The 18,232-nt window shown below is 43.0% G+C and overlaps 1 protein-coding gene across 5 annotated transcripts in view; it reads right to left on the reverse strand.

Annotated features, from left to right (window-relative positions):
* The window catches only part of RALGAPA2 (Ral GTPase activating protein catalytic subunit alpha 2), a 379,885-nt gene that overhangs the window by 210,234 nt on the left and 151,419 nt on the right, over positions 1-18,232 (reverse strand). For all 5 annotated transcript variants that reach the window (XR_012903061.2, XM_075925792.2, XM_089777560.1 and 2 more), the window contains 3 exons: positions 16,359-16,552; positions 15,681-15,779; positions 12,284-12,439 (listed from right to left, as the gene is read on the reverse strand). Coding sequence is in view for 4 of the 5 variants with exons in the window: in XM_075925792.2 (XP_075781907.2) it covers positions 12,284-12,439; positions 15,681-15,779; positions 16,359-16,552 (449 nt within the window). In the remaining variant the exon portion in view is untranslated. The remainder of the gene's footprint in view (positions 1-12,283; positions 12,440-15,680; positions 15,780-16,358; positions 16,553-18,232) is intronic.

An 18,232-nucleotide genomic window follows, 5' to 3' on the forward strand; every position in this document is an offset into this window, starting at 1 on the left:
AAACGAAAATTAATGATTTGAGAGTATCTAGCTAAGAGTTTCTACAAAGGAAAATCATGTCTCATTCAAAAAATTTTGTGGTCAGTTCAACATAATTTTTTTCAATTTGATGAAAAATTGCAACCCCTCCCCCCAAAAAAAACCCCTATAAATGTTTTGTTTGAAACAGACTGAACTTTTTTTTAAGTTCAGCCCCCCTCGCCACCCAAAAAAACCCTAAAAAAAACCCACAAAAAAAACCCAAATATTATTTGCTCAGCTCTCTTAGAAACTACCATACATATGCTTATTCTGGAATTTTCTGGGAACTTCTAGCTGAGTTCTCCTTTCTGCAATTTGCTCTCGGTACACATATAGAATCATAAATAATTCAAACAAAACAATTCCTCCTTCCCTTTCTTTAGGCTTACAAAAGAGAAGTTCAGCATAAATGTGAAGTATGATGGCATATCAACCCAAAGTGTTTTTATCTGTATATGAAAAATTTAAAAATATAAGGTGAGAGGGTTTTCCCACACTGTATGACTAATTTTTAAATTTCCACTATACAAAATGATTTCTCTAGTCTGAAAAAAAGGTGATGCAATTGTTGCATATGATTATTCATGTTTTCGTACAGGGACATTTGTTATTAAAAGCAGGTATGGACAAATTACAGGCATCTTAGTTACATCACTATCTTTCTTTCACTCTTAGCTAATTGCTAAATCTTCAGCTCTAAATGCCCTTGGGAGCTTTGCATAAAATACTCACTTATACTGTTCTTTTACACACCTCAAGAGAGGATATAAACATTTCTGGCAAGCTTGAAATGTTAGGTCACGTTTGCCATTAATTATATTGTATTTCTGTATGAACTTAAGTCAAAATGACATTTTTTAGTTTTATTCCTCTTCTAGCACTATAAAAATTAACAACATCTAGAAGAAAAATTTGAGTTTTGCAGAAATTCAGCCTTCAATAAGGAGTGCTGTCTTGGCCAGTCTGACAAGATTTGTATGAGAAATAAAGTGATAAACAAAGACAACATGTGCTTTAGCAATGAAGTATTATCCTTACCAATGTAAAAGTACCCTATATGCAGTTATCCAGATATATACAATATGCAGATAAAGATGCATACGTATTTGGGTGCCTGTGCATTGAAATGAACCCAACCGTGTTAGTTGTTCAACTAGTATCTTCTTGCTAATACTTCGCATGATTTCTTTTCTGCATGAAAGCTGTCAAATCTTTGTCATAATGAAAATCATGTCAGCGATGTGAATAACTCTTCAACAACTGGCTTTCATATGGTACAAGGCTTGTGAATTTTTCTTTTTAAATAATGAAACTTTTCAGAAAAGGTTTCTACCGGTGTCAACGGGCAAGTGGAACGAAGAAACTCTTGATATCACATTTCAATTAAAAGGCCCCTGGGCTTTAGTTTTTTTTGTTTGTTTGTTTTCAACTTAAGTATATAACCATATAAAAACAAACTCAAATAGTGAGGCATGCTGACAGGAAAGGGGCGGGGGGAGAGAAGAGGAGGACATCTGCCAGGGGCTTGGGTGACTTAAACAGGCTCGGTGGCCATTGGCCACTGTGGGGTGCTAGAACAATTTGCCTAGTGGAGGTGCTGTAAGCCACCAAACCAAACTATGAATCTTGCATATAATGGAAACTACTTCAAGTCAGGGGGTGCTGTATCATCCCAACACTTCTAGTTCCAACACCTATGAGTGGCTGTGGGAGCCAGCAGCCCCGGGCCCTTTTAAATTGACCAGGCTCCTAGATGCACGTGGAGTGGTACCAGCAGTGGTGAAGTCGGCTATGCAGGCATGTGGAAACCTGGCTATGTCAGAAGAGTGCACCCAGCAGTGCAACCAGAAGCTTGCTAGGCACCAGCCAGCACAGGTGAAACACCACCAAAATGTCAGGTGGACCACCTCTGCATGGGCTCAGCTTGTGCACGCATAGGCACCCACTGATTATTTTGCTCTGGGCCCAGAACTGCTGTTGACAAGTCTGCAAAAGGCCAATATAGTTGTGTGCTCCCTTTACTGTGAGCTTTGAAGTCTTTTGCCCAGTCACACTTCCCAACCATATGTGGATGTGATTATTATTCACAATATTTACTTAGATTGTAAAGACCTGGAGCTAAGGACTGTCCTTTTTGTATGTGTCTGTACAATGCCCACTACAGAGAGACCCTGGATCTATGATTGGAGCTTGTATATGCTACTGTAATATAAATATTAAGTAACAGTGATCTTCAATATATTTTAGAAATATGTGTTTGTCTGTCCATTTATATTTCAAAGAGTTTGTCTGTCTGTGTGTCTGTCTGCCCTCAGCCATGAGACATGCTCCCCTCCTATGGCTATGCCTGCTACAGTGGCCATGGACAGGTGCTTTTCACCTGGCACCAAGCTGCTGTGGTGAGAGAGGACTGGGGTAGCTTGCATACTGCACCCTTCATCCCCAGACCAATGAATTAAATGAAGACAAATAAAATGTATTTGAGTTAAGGACCCGAGCAACACCAGGTAAATCTTCTAATATAAAATTATTAAGTATTTATTTAAACAAATCTATTAAATACCACTGAGGTGTGTTTTATCAGTATCTGCATTAGTAGTTATAAGCTGTGTTGGTTCTGCACAGTAATTTGTTTAAGGCATCATTTAGTTCCCTGAGAAGCCATACACCATTGCAGTTGATTTGGGGCAACTTAAGATAAATTTGAAAATTTAGGAGGTTTTTACATTAAATATAGAAACAAACAAGAAAATAAAGATGACATCACCCTTATTTAAATATGATGTTAAATTACATAGTGTTCTAATGGTACATTTTAAATTTAGAGTGTGCTGTAGATTTCTGCACTGAAAGTCCACAACAATGCAAAGCGAATGTGTCAGAGGAAATCAGAAGCTTTGGCAGATAGACAAGGGACTGTTGTGGCTTCTGCCACCAAAGCAGCTATGGTAAATATTTGAATGTGTGTGATAACTTCAGCATTAGCTAAATGGTAAAATGATCAGATAGTTAACAAGACTGATGATGCAATTTGCATAATTAGATCTCAAATTTAATACCCTACTGTGCTAATGGAGTCATTTATATTTGTCTAAGCTACTGTTTCAGGCTGTGTGCAGACTCAAACAAATATCACTATATACATTTGTATCCACTTCTTTGGGAGGTTTTCCATAAGGGACAGGAACTTTTTTTTTTAAATGAATGTTTATATTCTGGTCTATATTTCTGAAGCAAGGGATGAATTCTGTAGATAACATTAAGTACTAAGGGTCTTCTTATGCTATGTAATATATGTCAGATGTTAACTTATTCCATTATACAAATATATCAATAGGTAGCAAATTATGAAATACATAGTTTCATGTCACCAAAAGTTTACACAGATGTCTAATGCACTATACCGTAGTTGTTGAACAATAGGCATTAAGATTGAGTACTTTCATGTCAGGTCATAATGTTATACCCCAATTGGTACAAAATATACTCGCTGAGTACTATAATTTTTCCAGTTGAAAAATGAAGTTTTCTCAAATCAAGTCAGCTAATTTTGGCTAATATAACCACCTTCTTTATAAATATTCTTACATGTTTACCTATAGCAAATTTTATTCTCAGTTTATGAAACAGATTTGAGTTATGATCTAGCAGCTTGATATTAATCACAGTGCTGACTTTCAGCTAAATAAAATGTAGTAATACTCAGAACAAATGCATTTATTCATGGGTTTGGAAAATCTAAAGGAAAAAAATGGTTTCTCCGAGCTGCTTTTCAGATAATTTAAAAGTTGACAAAAATCAAGGCACTATAACATGACAGGAAACTTGCAGTCAAGTGTGCCACCAAGAGGCAAAAATCAGCAAGCCTCGACAGAACAAAGGACAGTGTTATCATGTGACAAAACTGAAAAACTTTGGAGTGGTTTATAACTCAGAGTCTGCATTCACTATGCAGTCTTTACACCTTGACCGAATTTAAATTCTAGATTGTAAAATATATTGATGATATATATTTGTATATAACAATTAAATTAAATGCTATTCCAAGATGAAAGTGTTGTGGCTGTAGGTTCACTGGCTGTAAAATGCCAGTAAAATTCAACTTTGTAGTAGTAAGTTACAGTTAAAGAGAAACAAGAGCAGTTTATGTTTAGAGTACACGGCAGTGAGTACTTCATTTTAAATTTTATCACTGATTTTAAGAAATACAAAACAAAAATTGCAATGACAAGACGAAATATACAAGACATTTAAATTAATATAGCAGTCATTACTACCAACACTGAGATAAAGAAATCTAAACATACCGGGCTAGCTCTTACTACATATAAAAGGCAGTGGCACAGCATGGCACCCAATGTGAGCTGGGACTAAGGAAGTCCCGGCTTGGGCTGGGTCTCAGACCTACTCCCGCTGTGGCTTTGCAGTTTAAATATAGTAGGAGCCAGGCTGCCTGCACACCAGTTCCTACTACATTTAAACTGCAGAGCCACAGTGGCCCCTTATCAACTAATTGTGTACTCAATACAAATTATACTGAGTACACAATTTGTCATTTACTCAATACTTAACATCCTTACTTTTAAACATTCTGAAGAAACTGGACCTGTATTAGCTTTCCATTTGGCTAGTACAAGACGCATCAGTTTCCATTTTTGGTGTTTGCTAGAAGATTTAATGTGTCTACTAATTGCAATAAAAAAATTAATTTAGATATTTGTATTCATGACACCACAAAAATCTTTGTGTATATATCCCTTTAAAATTTTAATAATCGTGGCAAGGAAAATTCTATTCCACAGCATCAACTATGTGCAGCTAAACCTGCTTTAAATAAATGTTTTGATACTCAGCAACATCTTTTTGACATTTTATCCTGGAAAATCAGATGTGTCATCTTTAGGCTCCTGAACTTTGTGTAACATTTTTCCTTGTCAGGATTCTCACATTCCTGTGGAATAACATCTTTCAATGATAGGTGTAGTGAAAAGGCTCTGTCCCCATGAACTGCCACCACATGAATACATTTTTAGAAGATTTATTGATACCCTCATAAAAAAACATGGAAGGCAATTTTTAGAAATATTCCATTTTGTTTAAAATATCTTCCTTCCTGTAGTTTTTTGACAATGTACATTTGCGTGAAAACAGAAAATTATTTTAAGAGCAGACCTCTTTCTGATATCAGGAAAGCCCCGCAAATCCATGGATATATGCATTATATCCGCAGGTACCTGCATCCGCAGATGTGGATGAAGATATCCGTGACTCATTTTTGCAGATAAGGATGTGGATGCAAATACCAATTTTTTTATTCATGCAGGGCTCTAGCTATCTGTTCCTCACATTAATCAATAATTTCCTTAAGTCACTCATTTCCTGATTTCCCACTGAGGTATTGCTCAATTTTTCACCAAGATTTAACACAGAAGCTAGAAATTGCATTCATGCAAGCCATGAAAGTAAGCAGAATCACATTAGAGGCTCATAGTAATCCTATGATCAACCAATGGACCCACATGTTTTTGTTCAGTTACCTCCAAGTGATATGCCCTCATTTTATAGCAAAAATTCTTGTCAGTAGTCCCGAAATGCTTGACTCTGCATTTCGCATGACTAAATTCCATACCATTTCTAGTACTTCAATTTACAAGGTTATCTGGATATTCTTGTATGGCAGTGGTCCCCAACCTTTCGAGGTTGTCGGGCGCCAGGGGGCATGGCCGTTCGCCCGCCGGGCGCCAGGGGGCGGGGACACTTGCGCCCCGGGGCGGCCCCCCCCCATAGCCACATGCCCGGGGCCGGCGCTCCCCCCGCCAAGCACCGCGCGCCTGGGGCCGGCGCTCCCCCCGCCATGCGCCGTGCACCCGGGGCCGGCGCTCCCCCCGCCATGCGCCGTGCGCCCGGGGCCGGCGCTCCCCCCGCCATGCGCCGCACGCCCAGCGCTCCCCCTGCCAGCGCCGCACACCCGGCGCTCCCCGCCGCCAGCACCGCGCGCCCGGCGCTCCCCCCGCCATGCGCCGCGCGCCCGGGGCCGGCGCTCCCCCCGCCATGCGCCCGGAGCTAGGCCAGCCCCGAGCACCTGGCGGGCGGATGGAAATGCCCCCGCGGGCGCCATAGCGCCCGCGGGCACCGTGTTGGGGACCACGGTTGTATGGTATTCTGATCCTCCTCTGTACTTGTGATAGCTTCCAACTTAAGTGTTATCAGCAATTTTATTAGCACTCTCCCTCTTTTTGTGACAAAGTCAATAAAAAGATCTACTATATATTTTAGAAAAGTGCTTCTGTCTCTCCATCAATACATCCATTTGTTTAAGAACTGCTCCTAAGAGCTAGGACCACCAATTTGGTATTCAGCTTCCTCTCAACGATAACTTAAAGCAAGGTAAGGGTTTGGTTGTGCCAAGACAATGGGATATGCATGGAATTTGATTGTTTCTCATAAAATAGAAAAGGAGGGGTTGTCGGCATTGGAGCGGATGGTGCTGAAACACTCAGTGCTGGAGTTGTTGGCACCAGAGCTACCAATGATGAAAATGGAGTCAGTATCGCCAATAAATCCATGCCTGCCAATGGGGCCAAAGTAGATGCTGACACATATTGAAGAGCCAAAGAACCCACAGGCGTGACAATGTCCACTGATGCCAGAAATATAGGAGCCAACAACAATGGGAGAACCTGGGAGGACTGACTGAACTCTGGCACCAAAGCAACCAAAGTGAAGTGGAGGGATGGACAGTTCCAGGAAATGAAGTCTTCTGTGTTCCTTATGAGACTCAGTCAGGATCCCCCAAAACCGCTGGTAGTACATTGCTCATGAACGTCACTAAGGCCAATAAGATGGACCATAAGACATAGGGACAAGTGTTGAACAATGGCCATCTTACGTGTTAGAAGCCAGGAGACTTCTCCTGCCTTTGCTGCATCTGTACTGAGAAATAAAGTGTCCTGGAATAAATTGGAAAGCCTCGAACAGAAAATTGAGGGTCTGGGTCAGAATGCTCCTCCATATAATGTATCATAGATGACAACCCCTCATCATGGATAACAGAAGTTGTGGAAGACTCAGGTTTCACAGAAATACGAGCAGTTGGTGATCCAGCAGGCCTTGGTACCAAGTTGTGGTAACTCAGGCCCATTCAGTACTAGGAATTTTAAATATTGGTTAACTGAATAGTTGATTAACCTCATGAATTCTTATCAGTTAGTTGACTGTACGATAGTCCCCAGTTGTGGGGCTGGCAGTCAGTGCGCTTTGGCCTCACTCCCAAGGAGCTCCCTACCACTCTGAGCTGCCAGGCAGGAGCTGGTCTGTGAGGAGAGCCAGTTTAAAAACCGTCTCCCCTTGTGGACCAGCTGCCTGTCGCCCTATGCTGCTGCCTTTGATAAAGAGGCAGTAGCATGGGGTGGTAGCAGCCCCTGTCTGGGGTGAGGGTCTGAGCTCCCAGACCCTGCATAAGCCAGAACTGAGCTAGGCTGCATGTCCAGTCAGCTCCTAATACACTTTAAATGCAGAGCCACAGAGTGGGAGGTCCCAAACCCAGTGTGAGCCAGAGCTGCTGGCCAGCCTGCTAAAAATGTACTGGCGGGGGGAGGAGGGAAGAATGCATGTAGTCTATAGCATTAACCTATAAGCTTTTGCTTATCAGTTAATCAACTACACTATTACATTCCTATTCAGTACCATAAGATCATAGAATCATAGAATACTAGAACAGGAAGGGACCTTGAAAGGTCATCGAGTCCAGTCCCCTGCTCTCACAGCAGGATCGACCATTGTCTAGATCTTTTGGGTACCAAAATTTCTGCAGTATTGGGGGCACAAAAGAACTTTCTACAGAGAATGATAATGTTCTGGATGCCATTGTCTGAAGCCCTGTCAATGAGGGGATCACATATTCTACTGAAACTGCCCTCTTTGTCATATTAGTCTTAGTTGACATCTTTCATAGTGCCTGAAATTCTAAGACCTTCATCAGCACTCCCCTTTGGGGCCTGAAGTAATCAAGTTGTCTTTGAGGAGGAACTCTCTGCTCTCCTCCTCTTATCGTCCTCTTTAACCTTAAAAGCTCTTGGGATCTTCTCCACAGTTGTCAGTATCTTACTCACAGACAGTGTCAGAGACCAAGGTTTCAGTGCCATCTTTCCCTTGGAAGTTCTCATCACCATTATCTTGATGTCAATAGGGCACTGATGATGTAGAGGGTCTCTGTACAGAGGGGGTTTCTCTGCACCTGGGACAGAAGCTAGTCTTAAAGCTTGCTCCATCATTTAAACCTAATACTTTAGTTCCCTGCTCTTAAAGGATCTTCCCTTAAAAGAAGCGATGGATCTTGAATTTGCTGAGAATATGAGTCTCCCAAAAAATACCCTGGGCAACAGAGACTGTTGCCAAAAAAGGCACCTTTTAAGCCTATTGAGTGCAGCATTCCAGACAGAAGAAAATTTGTGAGGGCCCTTGATATGGGGGAAGAAACCAAAAATGTATTCTTTTAAAGAATAAAAATAAGTAAATGTGAATAAGCATCCCTTAAGCTATAAGGTAATAAACATACCACTACTACTGTTGCTAAGATCTAATATGCTAGGAATATTAATAAAAGAAAAACACAAACTAAATTCCACTCTGCTGGAGGAGATTGAGAAGAAACTGAGGGCAATTTGCCCATGCAGCCCTAGATAGCCTCTGAACGGGGCATGAGGATAAACTGGGCACAAGTGAGAGACGAATGGGCACTGCTACCAAATTGTCCCACCAAAGACACAGAGGTAAGGTGCACAACTGAAGTGCAGCACCCACAAGGACACTACTCAAAGAAAAACGATTTCTTTTACTGAGGAAACAGGCAAACCTGCAGCAGTTTGAAAGTTTGCCAGCTGGAGAGAACAAAATTTGAGAGAACAGAAAAGGAGGCAAATATACAATACACAAACAGGGAGAACAATTTAGAATACTAGAACTGGAAGGGACTTCGAGATGTCATCAAGTCCAGTCCCCTGTATTCACGGCTGAAGTATTATCTAGATCATCTCTGAGAGGTGTTTGTCGAACCTGGTCTTAAAAATCTTCAAATGATGGAGATTCTACAGCCTCCCTAGGCAATTTATTCTAGTGCTTAACTACTCTGACAGTTAGGAAGTTTTTCCTAATATCCAACTTAATTCTCCCTTGCTGTTCTTGTCCTATCCTCACAGGTAAAGAAGAATAATTCTTCTGCCTCCTTTTAACAACCTTTTATATACTTGAAAAATTTTACATTTCCTATCCCTTTCAGACTTATCTTTTCCACACTAAACAAAGCCAGTTCTTTCAATTTTCCTTCATAGGTCATGTTTTCTGGATTTTTACTTATTATTGTTGCTCTTCTTTGGACTTTCTCCAATTTGTCCACACCTGTTCTGAAATATGGTGCCCAGAACTGGGTACAACATTCCGGCTGAGGTCTAATCAGCACGGAGCAGAGCGAAAGAATTACTTCTCATGTCTTGCTTCCCAAAATCTTACTAATACATCCAAGAATATTTGCTTTTTTTGCATCACTGACATACTGTTGACTCATATTAACTTGTGGTCCATTATAACCTCCAGATCCCTTTCTGCAGCACTCCTTCCCAGGCAGCTATTTCCCATTTTGTATGTATGCAACTCACTGTTCCTTTCTAAATGGAGTACAGAAAGTCCCTGGGTTACGTACAAGATAGGGATTGTAGGTTTGTTCTTAAGTTGAATTTGTACGTAAGTCGGAACTGGTACATATTGTACCCCAGGTGACCCCGATTCAGCCGCTGCTGAAACCGACCAGCGGCTGACTACAGGAAGCCGGAGGCAGAGCTGCTTTGCCCCGGGCTTCCTGGAATCAGCCGCTGATCAGTTTCAGCAGCAGCTGACTTGGGGACACCTGGGGTAGAGCAGCTGGGGTGCTGCCAGGTTGGTCCCCGCAGCGCCGAGGTACGGCGCTCCAGGGACCAATCCGGCAGCACCCCAGCTGCTCTGTCCCAGGCGTCCAGATTCAGCTGCTGTTGAAACTGACCAGAAAGCAGCGGCTGAATTGGACATGCCTAGGGCAGAGCAGCTGGAGTGCTGCTGGGTTGGTCTGGTAGCGCTGACCCTTGGCGCGGCGGGACCAACCCGGCAGCACCCCAGCTGCTCTACCCCAGGTGTCCCCAAGTCAGCCGCTGCTGAAACTGATCAGCAGCTGATTCCAGGAAGCCCGGAGCAGAGCAGCTCTGCCTCGGGCTTCCTGTAGTCAGCCGCTGGTCAGTTTCAGCAGCGGCTGAGTTGCGGACACCTGAGGCAGAGCAGCTGGGGTGCTGCTGGGTTGGTCCAGTAGCGTTGCACTTCAGCATTGTGGGACCAACCCAGCAGCGCTCCCGCTGCTCTACCCCAGGCGTCGGCGAGAAAAGCCTGGTCTGCTGGGGGGGGGGAGGGAGGTCGCACTAGCTGCACCCCCCCCAGCAGACCAGGGAGACGCGGAGCGGCTTTTCTCGCCATGGAGGACGCGGGTGGGGGGGGCGGGGGGGGGGGGGGGGGGGACGCTAGCTCCGCGTCTCCCTGGTCTGCTGGGAGGAAGCGCCTACCGCGCTGCCGGAGGCGGCGACAGTGGGGGAGGCACCCCGCACTAGCTGCGCTCCCTCTCTCCCCCATTCGTAACTAGGGGTCCAACTTAAGTCGGATTGACGTAACCCGGGGACTGCCTGTACTTTGCATTTACCCTTACTGAATTTCATCCTGTTAACTTCAGACAATTTCTCCAGTTTGTCCAGATTATTTTGAATTTTAATCCTATCCTCCAAAACACTTGCAACCCCTCCCAGCTTGGTATCCTCTGCAAATTTTATAAGCTTACTTTCTATGCCATTACCTAAATCATTAAGGGTACGTCTACACTAGCTAGAGCTAGGTAGGGTAATCAGGGCAAGTGGAGTTGCAAATGAAGCCAGATTTAAATATCCCGGGCTTCATATGCATGTTCCCGGGCGCTGGACATTCCACAAGGAGTAATGGTAGTTCGAATTGGGATCTTTAATTCGAACTACTTACTCCATGCCGCGTGTAGCCGCAGGCACCGAGTTCAGACTAAGGGGGATTTAAAAATGGCAGCGCCCGGGAACATGCAAATGAAGCCCGAGATATTTAAATCCCAGGCTTCATTTGCAACTCCGCTTGCCCTAATTATCCTGCCTTGCTCAAATTAACGAGCTAGTATAGACATACCCTAAGATATTGAACAGAATGGACATAGAACTGATCCTTGAGGGACCCCATGCATTATGCCAGTGGTCCCCAACACGGTGTCATGGCGCCCGCGGGGGCACTTGTCTGCGCCCGCCAAGTGCTCAGGGCTGGCCTGGCCCCGGGCACGTGGTGCATGCGTGGTGCCGAAGCCGGCCCCGGGCGCACGGTGAGCGCCAGCCCTCGGGGCGCCGCGGATTGACTGCCCACGCTCTGGGCACGCGGCGCATGGGGGGAGCGCAGGCCCTGGGCACGCGGTGCTTGGGGGGGGAGCACCAGCGCCAGCCCCAGGCGCGCAGCGCTTGCAGGATGAGCCAGGTGCGCAGCACTTCGAGAGCGCTGGCCCCGGGCGCGCGGCGCTTGAGGGGAGAGCGCCGGCCCCGGGAATGCGGCTATGGGGGGCCCCGCCCCTGGGTGTGCAAGGTGGGGCCCCACCCCCTGGTGCCCGGCAACCCCAAATGGTTGGGGACCACTGCATGATGCCCTTCTAGCATAAGTGTGAACCCTGATTTGCACGCACCTTATAGTAGTTCCATCTAGATTGCATTTCCCTAGTTAATGAGAGGGTCATGCGAGACAGTACCAAATGCTTTACTGAAGACAAAGATATACCAAGTCTACCACTCTCCTCCCTACATTCACAAGGCTTGTTACCCTATCACAAAAACTATCAGGTTGGTTTGATATTTTTTCACCTTGACAAATCTCTGCCATTACATATCAACTTATTATCTTCTAGATCTTTGCAAACTGATTGCTTAATTATTTGCTCCATTGTCTGACAAAAGTTACAGAAGTTAAGCTGACTGGTCTATAATTCTTTAGCCTTATTTCCCTTTTTATAGATTAGTACTATATTTGCACTTTTCCAGTCCTCTGGAATTTCTCATGTAGTCCATAACTTCAAAGCTTCAGAATTACTAATCCAGGCGTTGGCATCAAAACAACGTAGTACAAATGTGTAAGTGCAGTAGTAAACATATTAAATGTAAATAAATTATTTTTAAAAGAAAATTCAAGCTTTTACCTGATCTTCACTAGTTAGGCCAATGTGCATCACGAGGTAAAAATGCACTAGAAAATCAGAATTTGGCAAAACATCTTGGCGCCTAGTCATCATAGCACAGATCAACCTGTATGCTTGAAGCTTGCCTTCTTTATATTCATTTGGCAAGCTTGTTGCCTGAAAGAAGTACAGAAGTTTTATTAACAGATCTCTTTAGTTACTAAATCATTCAAATCTGTATCTCCAGCAAGGTATATTTATAACTTATAGCAACCAATTTATATATATGTGCCAACAAATGTCTTGGATACTGAAGAGTTATTCTAGGCTGGGGTGGGTAATATTTTTTGATGGGAGGGGGGCATTCCAAAGTTTTGGTAAGTGGTCAGAGGCTGCACTTTTCAATTATATTAATGGAGACAGTGCGAGATCTGGGATGAAGGATAGGGGAAGAAGGGGTTGTGAGTGACTAGGGATGTTAGCAAAGGTGGTTTTTGGTAAGCATGTAACTGCCAAATTTTTCATCGGTTCCATGTTTACATGTAGGGGGGGCAGGTGGGAGCCGGTGCTCACAGGGAGTTGGCTTTTAAGCCAGCTCCCTGTGATCTCTGGCTCCTACCTGCTCCCACCCCCACTGTCTTGATACAGAGGTAGCAGCATGGAGCTGGGGAGCAGGCAGCTCTGTGGGAACCTGTACGCACAGGGAGCCAGCTTGAAAGCCAGCTTCCCCCATGTACTGACTCCCGCTGGCCCTTCTGCCCCCAACCCCGCATTGCCGCTTCTCTGTCAGAGACAGCAATGTAGAAGGCAGGCAGCTTCATGGGAGCTGGTACACATAGGGAGTTGGCTTTAATCCAGCTTCCCCAAGAACCAGCTCCCACCTGCACCCTCCCCCTGCACAATGCTGCCTCTGTGAGAGGCAGTGGGAGGAGGAGAGGTGGCTCTGCAGGAGCCAGCACACATAGGGAGCTAACTCCCGCCTTCCCATCCTTTGGAGGAGGGTGAAAGTAGTCATTAGGATTAACTGATGAGCCCAAGCTTGTCGGTTAACCGGGTAAATGACTACGTGCTAACGTTCCTAGTTGTGACCAGGAGTAGGAGAGAAAAAAATTAGATCCCAGTAAGCTGCGCAGTTGCATGGCCGCACAGCTGTTTAATGAGTCCCACCCAGAGACTCAGAGCTCACAGGCAGGGAGCTCAGCTGACTGGTTGGGGAAGTGGCCGTCTGACACTGAGTAGCTTCAAACATAGCTGCCTACTTGAAATGGAGGAGCTCAGAGAGCAGTTAGGGAGGGGAAATAAGGAGGGAAGAAATAACTGGCTGGCCAAAGAGTTGTGGGATTGGAGAGTTTGGAGAGATGAGGAAAAAGGGACTAACTGTCCGGAGGTGGGAGTGGGAAAGAGTTTGCACTTTCATTAAGCATCCTTGACTAGGAAGGGGCGGGGGAGGGGGGAACCTGAATGCATGGGATAGGTGGGGGGAAAAGAAGATGGATGGGTGCTAGCATTGGGGTGAGGTGGAAGTGGAGAGTGAGTTTGTGCTGTGTGTCCAGGGGTGAGGTGGGGGATAATTTGTTAATGCTGTATGTTTTGTCCTAGCTCCTACCTAGCCTGCTGGTGAATTCAATCGGAGAAGCAGGATTTTATCCCAGCCCCCTGCCTGGGTGGTGGGGAGGAGATTACACAAGGGTAGGTAGAGGAAAGGGGAAGGGTAAGGGTAAGTGCTTGCATCTGTGCAGTGAGGTGGAGGCAAGGGGGATTTTGGGGTGTCCTGATTTACTTGCTGTAGTCCAGATGGCAGTCCTCTCTGGCTGAATTGGGGGGAAGCCGCAGAGAAGGCTACATAGGAGGGGGGTGCATGGACATGTACATGATTACATTTCAAACAAAGTTTACATAGGTGTTAATGGCTTAAGATAAGAAAGAAAAGGATTCTTTTAACAGAAGTTTTTGGAGTGTTACAGATATCTAAAATTCTGATCTTAATTATTTATTATTTTTTGAATCCTGTATTACTAATTAATACATGGTATATTGTGTTGCATTAAGGCAAGATTTTTGCTATGTGGTAGATTTCTGGCTCTTATGAGTCAGAAGTAGCAAGTAATATGTGTGATGCTAGTTGTTTTGTAGAATGAACCCTTATCTGCAAGCTCTTTGAAACATGGAACTGTCTACAAACCCTGAAACCATGTGTTAATTTTCTCTGCGGCTTCTACTCTGAGTTGGTGTCACACAAGGTGAAAGTTTCAAACCAGGAGAACTTGTATCTATTTTTACAGGTCTCTGTTTCACTTTTTCTTGTATAGCATGGGTCCTAAAACATTCCCCAGAGAAACTGTATAAGCCTTAGAGAATGCCTTTTACTCTCTTTTCTAGTGTCAGTAAATACAGTATTAGTATTTGTAAGGGGAGCATGGCTATTTCTAGTTGACTCAGATGTGGTTTGCATCTGAAAGCTGAACTATGTGCTGGCAATATGCATTTTGGTGTGTTTACTAGCTTGAATTATTAAAAAGGACAATAATACATGTATTCCAACGGTAGTGTTAATTGTCTTTTTATTTGATTTCATATTAAACAACAAGGAGCTATGCTTACAATGTTTAACTATGCATATTCTACGTCAATATTTGTGTTGCACATAAGAAATATCAACCCCTCCCCCCGCCAAAAGAAAATTCAACCCACTCAAGGATAGAAAGTCTTAGAGGGAGCACTGATTGGGATGCAGGGCCTAGGAGGGGATGTGAGTGTAGGGGAGAGGGGCTGTCAAAGGAGCAGAGGGTTGGGGTATGGGAGGGGGTGAGATGCATGATCAGGTTCTGGCTGGGAGGTACTTACTGTAGTAAGTCCTAGCCAGCAGCCCAGCAGGACCCTTGTGCAGACTCCCTGGCTTATGTGACCTCGCATAACATTTTAAGTTGCCAGCTGCTGGGGCAAGTATGTGTTTTCTATTCAACATGCACCTTGGAGGTAGGGGGGCAGTGAGTCTCAACAGGCTGCAGGCACCTGCAAGCACTGCACCTGCAGCTCCAATTGGTCAGTTTGACTGGTCAATTGGAGAATTGTGCTGGGGGTGGGGCAGTGCGCAGAGACCCTTTTCCTCCAAGGGGCATGCTGTGCAGAGACATTCACACTGGCCCCTAGCAGCCAGCTGCTTTGAGTGGCATGTGGAGCTGTGACAGACAGGGAATCTGCCCAAGGGTCCTGCTGAGCCATGCTGGGCTGGATCTAGCCCACAGGCCATATTTTGCCCACCCCTGTTCTAGATAAACATTTAACTAAAGGGTGGATGCTAAATATTTTTCCAGGGTATCTAGAACAATGATTGCAGAAAGAAACACCATAAAAATCCCACTAAGTGATTCAATATTGATATGCAGCAAACACTATGCACAATTTAAGACTAATTTACCTTGAACAACCATGATGCAAATATTCTGAGAGGTGGAATTAAAACAGGAGGAGAGGGTGTAGACTGGTTGTCCAAACTGATAGCAAGATTGTCCCTTATCTGATTTATAAAAAGGAAAGGATTAATAAAATAATACGTAATACATACAAATGAGTATTATTTACAATCCCCTATTACTTTCCAGGTTCTCTACTAGAAGTCCTATCCTCTCTTTCACTTCCCCCTCCCTCACATGCATGTTTGTGTACACACACTTTCCAATGAACTCAAATTCAACAGAAAAATGTGTGTATTGTGGAAATCTACAGTAACTCCCAAAACATGTGGATTATTTTGTACTTTCAGTTCATTGCTTCAATGTTACTATTTTACAATTTCAGAATATATTAACAAATTATTTTTGTTACTACACAGAATTGTCTTTTCTTAGATGTTCTTCCTAAAATTCAAACATTCTTTTTCATTATTTATTTTTCTATGCACACTTTATTCATTATCTCACAGTTAAAATGATAGTATCACTAAAAAAAATAGCATGATCAGTTGAAACAGCTCAAATATTCTAACAAAAAGTGTATTTTATTACTTAATAAACTTTTTTTATACTGTAAATGAAATTTATAGCAAATGCAAAATCATTCTCTTTACATTATGATAAACACACTTTGGAAACAATACCTTTGCCAGTTTGTACCATAGTTCATAGAGATACCCAAAAACTTTGGCATGGATTTTAGGAGACTGGATATTGTTCACATCTCCAAGAATTCCGAAGATCCTCCTCCATAATACAGCAGCTGAATCAGGATGCCACCCTATGAGGTTTCCACCAGCAATTATACTGCAGTCATCAGCAAGGAACTCGCTGCTGTCTATAGAATTTTAAAAAAAATGTTTACACTGGTTATAAATGCAATGGGTAGTCTCTCTGTGGTCAACAAAACAGTCATTTATATAAAACAAGGGAGTACTAGTTATGGGAAAAGTTCTGAGCTATGAATTTCAGCATTCACTATACAAAATTTACATTCAGAGCAACACTTTTCTCATTATCAAATTAAGGAATTATCTTTTCTCGCTGAGAGGCATCGAATTTTGGCCCTTTTAATAACCTCTTGAATTTCCTATTATGAGTTATCCTCATCCAGTCACTCCTTTAATTCCTACATGATCGGCATCTAAAAGTCAGAAATAAAATGTCAAATAAACATTTAGGCATATGCAGCCCCTTACATCAGTGGTTGTCAAAGTGTGGTGCGTGATCGTCAGGAAGGAAAAAAGGCAGAAAGACACAAGTTAATATTTAACGTGGCTAACTCCCTCAACATGCAAAAAACAGTTAGGAACACTCATTCTGGTAGGCAACAACAATATTATTACTACATTTGCCTTTCTACTTTAGGTTCCTGATCAAATTATTTTATAAAAATAGTTCCAGAGAAGAGCAACAAGAATGATTAAAGGTCTAGAGCACATGACCTACAAAGGAAGACTGAAAGAATTGGGCTTGTTTAGTTTGGAAAGGAGAAAACTGAGAGGGGACATGATAGCGGATTTCAGGTATCTAAAAGGGTGTCACAAGGAGGAGGGAAAAAAATTGTTTTCCTTGGCCTCCGAGGATAGGACAAGAAGCAATGGGCTTAAACTGCAGCAAGGGAGGTTTAGGTTGGACATTAGGAAAATGTTCCTAACTGCCAGGGTGGTTAAACACTGGAATAAGCTGCCTCCGGAGATTGTGGAATCTCCAGCTCTGGAGATATTTAAGAGCAGGTTAGATAGACATCTATCAGAAATGGTCTAGATGGTACTGGGTCCTGTCGTGAGGGCAGGGGACTGAACTTGATTACATGCTGAGGTCCCTTCCAGTTCTAGTGTTCTATGATTATTAAATATTTGGACATTAAATTCTGATCATTTTAACTATAGTAGACCCAGTTTTTTAATCATAAGATGATATTCTTGTAAGTACAGATCTCTTCCTCCACTTTCTTAATATTTAGAAACCAGTAAGAATAGAATATCACAAATATACTCATTACCCTTAACTTCACATATAGCCTTACAGAAAAAAATACTTTTCTGTTTCATCGGGTGGAGGGTGGATGAATTGCTGTTTCTACTTCTAATGTATCTCTTGACAAAATAGCTAATTACTTGTGTCACCTCAAGAAGAAAGATACCAGAGCACAAACAAGAAACCTAAAGAGATGACCTTCACTTTGAGATACTAATGATGTCTGACGTTCATTTCACTATCATGTTCTTACATGACTGTCCCTCATTTAATAACATACAATATATAGTATTTACTGGCTTTGTTTCACTGCCTTCCATTTTTGCATGTGTGTGTGTATTTTGTTCTGTTGAGTTGTGTTACATTAGGGAATCAAACAGACACATCATTATGATGAAGTGAAAAAGTGATAATGCATATTATCTGAGGAAGGGTTAACTTTCTAGACACTAGTACTGTACACACAGTTTTGTTAATATTATTCAAAATAAAGAAAATGAAGCATTACTAAGAGTTTACAATATTTTTTCTTAAAGAT

This window comes from Pelodiscus sinensis, chromosome 3 (assembly GCF_052426305.1).
Source record: "Pelodiscus sinensis isolate ZL-2025 chromosome 3, ASM5242630v1, whole genome shotgun sequence".
In the NCBI taxonomy this organism is placed as follows: Eukaryota; Metazoa; Chordata; order Testudines; family Trionychidae; genus Pelodiscus; species Pelodiscus sinensis.